At 43.3% G+C, this 3,181-nt stretch overlaps 1 protein-coding gene across 1 annotated transcript in view; it reads left to right on the forward strand.

Annotated features, from left to right (window-relative positions):
- The window catches only part of AKAP7 (A-kinase anchoring protein 7), a 130,899-nt gene extending 128,590 nt beyond the window's left edge, over nt 1-2,309 (forward strand). Inside the window, exon 8 of the mRNA XM_025212454.1 lies at nt 2,292-2,309. Within this exon, the coding sequence (XP_025068239.1) occupies nt 2,292 (1 nt within the window). The 3' untranslated portion in view covers nt 2,293-2,309. The remainder of the gene's footprint in view (nt 1-2,291) is intronic.
- Nucleotides 2,310-3,181: the final 872 nt, after the last annotated feature.

The raw sequence follows: 3,181 nt of genomic DNA on the forward strand, positions 1-3,181 counted from the left end.
TTTTTATAAACTTTCAGGGAGAAATTCTGGTCCCATTCAATTCAATGGCAAAAATTCCAATTGACTTCAGTGGGACCAGAGTTTCACTCTCACTATGTGTTGTTTGAGTAATCGTTGTTCAGAAAGATATTTGCCTTGTAATTTCTGTGGAAACAAAAGGTTTTTGGTTTATGTTCATGTTTCCTCCATCTTTTTACCCATTGCTACCTGAAGAGGAGCCTGTGCCTGCATTCCCTGGGTACTCAACACTTCAATGGAAGTTTTAGGTGCACACAAATGCTGGATTAGGCACAATATTTGCACTTTTCTTAAGCACTTGTTTAAGATTGCCTATGATTGTAAGATCTTCTACTTAATCATGTATTTTGTGATCACTATCAGGTTTGTGCTGTTAAAACAGCAGCATAACTATTAACTAAAGTACTAGTAGTTTCTCTGATGCATCGCAGCTAATTCTTCCCCCTCCCCTCAGTTGATTAAATGATAGTGTACCCTAAATTGCATTTCATGCATTTCTCAATCCATATTCTTAATAAAAATTACTTCTTTTCATTTCACTCTCCATGTGTCATCTTTTCTCTAAGCAAATTTAAAAAAAGAAATGCTTTTGAAGTTAAATGTGGCAGAACTAATTAAATGACGTCTATGCAACTCCTTATTACACCTTCTATGGGTGTTATTTTAAGGTAATGATATTGCACCTGAAGGCTGAAACCATATAAACCTCCATGCCAGACTTTGGATCCCTGCTGGAAAGTACCTTCCCTTCCCCGACTTGATGCAGAGCCTTCATCACTGGATCAAGTGAATCAGTATAGCCATCTTACAGAAGTGCTTGAGCACAAATCAAGGAGCACACCTAAAGCATAGCTGGAAAGCAATGTTTGGAAACATGTTCACGGCCATTCTAAGGCAGCTACATTTCCTTGTTTGTGGGCAGCATGTGTTGGGCAGGAATGGCCTGAAAAAGGGGGAGGCATCTTTTTCTCAGCAGTTGTCCCATACTTGGCCCCATTAAAAGGAAAGGTAGCAAAGAGAAGTCCTACAAGGAAGTTTGAACAAAAGCCCAAACCGCTGTACTCTGTACTCAAATGCAAGACAAGGGTTTTTTTTCCCATTTAACATAAAGGAAAAAAATCCTCTCATCTTGGATTTGAGTACGAGGGGGGAGGGGCATCAGGCAGCTGCTGGCACTTGACTCCAGCCCAAACCTGGAGCTGTAGCCTCCACCCCCACTCTTAACCAGCTCTGTTCCTGCACCGTCAACTCTGACTCTGTTGGCCACTGCTAACCCTCTGGCTCTGGATCTAGCCCTGGCCTTACTCCAGCCTGGAGCATGGAGAACATGATTGCTCCAGCCCTGGCCCTGGCCCAGCCATGCAGCAATGATGGCAGCAGTGGCAGCTCTGACCCAACTCTGGGGGCTCAGTTGCTGCTGCCTAAGCCTGACTGGGCCCAGAGTGACCATTTGCTCCGTGTCCTGGGCTGGAGCAGGGCTGGAGCCAGGGCAGGAGCTGGAGTCAGAGGGCAAGCAGTGGGTGGGGGGAACAAGTAGCAGGGGGAGCAGGCAGGGGACAAAAGTGCAGGGATCAGGTCATTTCACACTGCCACTGGCTGGCACTCTATGGACTAGAGTGGTGACACTCCAATAATTAGAGTGTACATGAAAAAAATTAAAAATGTTCTTTATATAGAGTTTTATTATTGGCAGGCTGTCTTAAATTCAAAGTTGTTTTGGATTCAAGTAAATAGGGTACTGCTTCCTTCACATTTTAAAATAGCTTTACAAAGCCGTCCCTGAAAAATAGCTGCCCCCTTCCAACTCTCCCAAACATGGAGATGAACCATGTCAAGTTTCTTTGCTGTACTGCAGCAGTGCTCAAACTTTTGGCCCCGTGGGCCTGATGAGTAATGCAAAGCTGCTCTGCAGGCTGGATCCCGTGGGAGGGAACCTGTGGGCCTGATCCAGCGTGGGGTTTGTGCATGGGGTCAGCCCACAGATGTGGTCCAGCACACCAGCCTAGCCCTGCACGTTGGATCTGGTGGTGGAGCAGCCTCATTCACCAACGCAGTCTGGTCTGTGGGTCTATGGGGGGAAATTTGGAAACCATATCAATTACCAGTGCCATCCCCCAGTTTCCTGAGGTGGCTGCACATGCTGCATTTCTTGTTTGGATATGCTGTTATTTATGAGACCAGCTAAAGGCAGGGAGAATCTGAAAATGGATATGTCATAAATAAAAGCACCTTGTTTCTTTGCTTTCTTGTTTTCCATTTCTCATTGTCTGTAGAGCAAGTTGGGATTGTTGATTCTTCGGTGAATGTTCTATAGTGAAACGAGCACAAGGCAGCTAGACTCTGCCTGAATCTCATGCCATTACTTCCTTCTCTTCCTATCAACTGGGAGGCACCAGCTTGAATAAGGCACCTTTTTCACAGCACTATTTACCTCAACAACTACAGTAAAAGGTTTCAAATGTAAGGATTTATATTTAGGCCTCCTAATTAGTGGCCTGATTTTAAGACGTTCTAATCTTTCTCAGCTCCTATTGATTTCAGAAAGAACTGTTCAGGAGAGGGAGGAGAAAGGAGGAGGGAAGGGGAAGAGCCTGACTGCCTACATTGGTGCTTAATTTTGAAAGTTTTGGTCCTTGAAAAATAAATTGGACTTATTCAACTAGGCACTTTAAAAGTTCCATGAACAGCATTCCCTTTTAGTTTAGCCTAGTAAGTCACTATAAAATACATTGTCTAGACTCAGCTTTAAAACACAATAACCCTCTTTTGCTGATTTATCTATTCTCTTGTTTCCAGGTAGCACGGAAACATGCTGGGTGCAGGAGCATGAGAATAACAAATAGATGCTGTGTGTCAAAACAAAAAGATTAAGTGCTAAATACATATGTATTGTACAGCACTGTGAGACAAACTCATCAGAATGCAAATACACGAAGAATGAACACAGTGTGTAATGATACAGGCACACAAATCAAAGCAAACAGATTGCCTTCCTCATGTTGACTTTGCTACTAAGTGTACCTAAAACTTTACCTGACTGGTGATTTTTTTTTTTAAATCAACCTCTCTTCCCCTTTTCAAATATCTTGAGTGAAAGGATACACATAACTTTTTGCCATTCTACAGAAGGCTATGCTGGAGTTAAAGGTGGACCATCTCTTAG

The sequence above is a fragment of the Alligator sinensis genome, unplaced genomic scaffold (assembly GCF_000455745.1).
Source record: "Alligator sinensis unplaced genomic scaffold, ASM45574v1 scaffold824_1, whole genome shotgun sequence".
Taxonomy (NCBI): domain Eukaryota; kingdom Metazoa; phylum Chordata; order Crocodylia; family Alligatoridae; genus Alligator; species Alligator sinensis.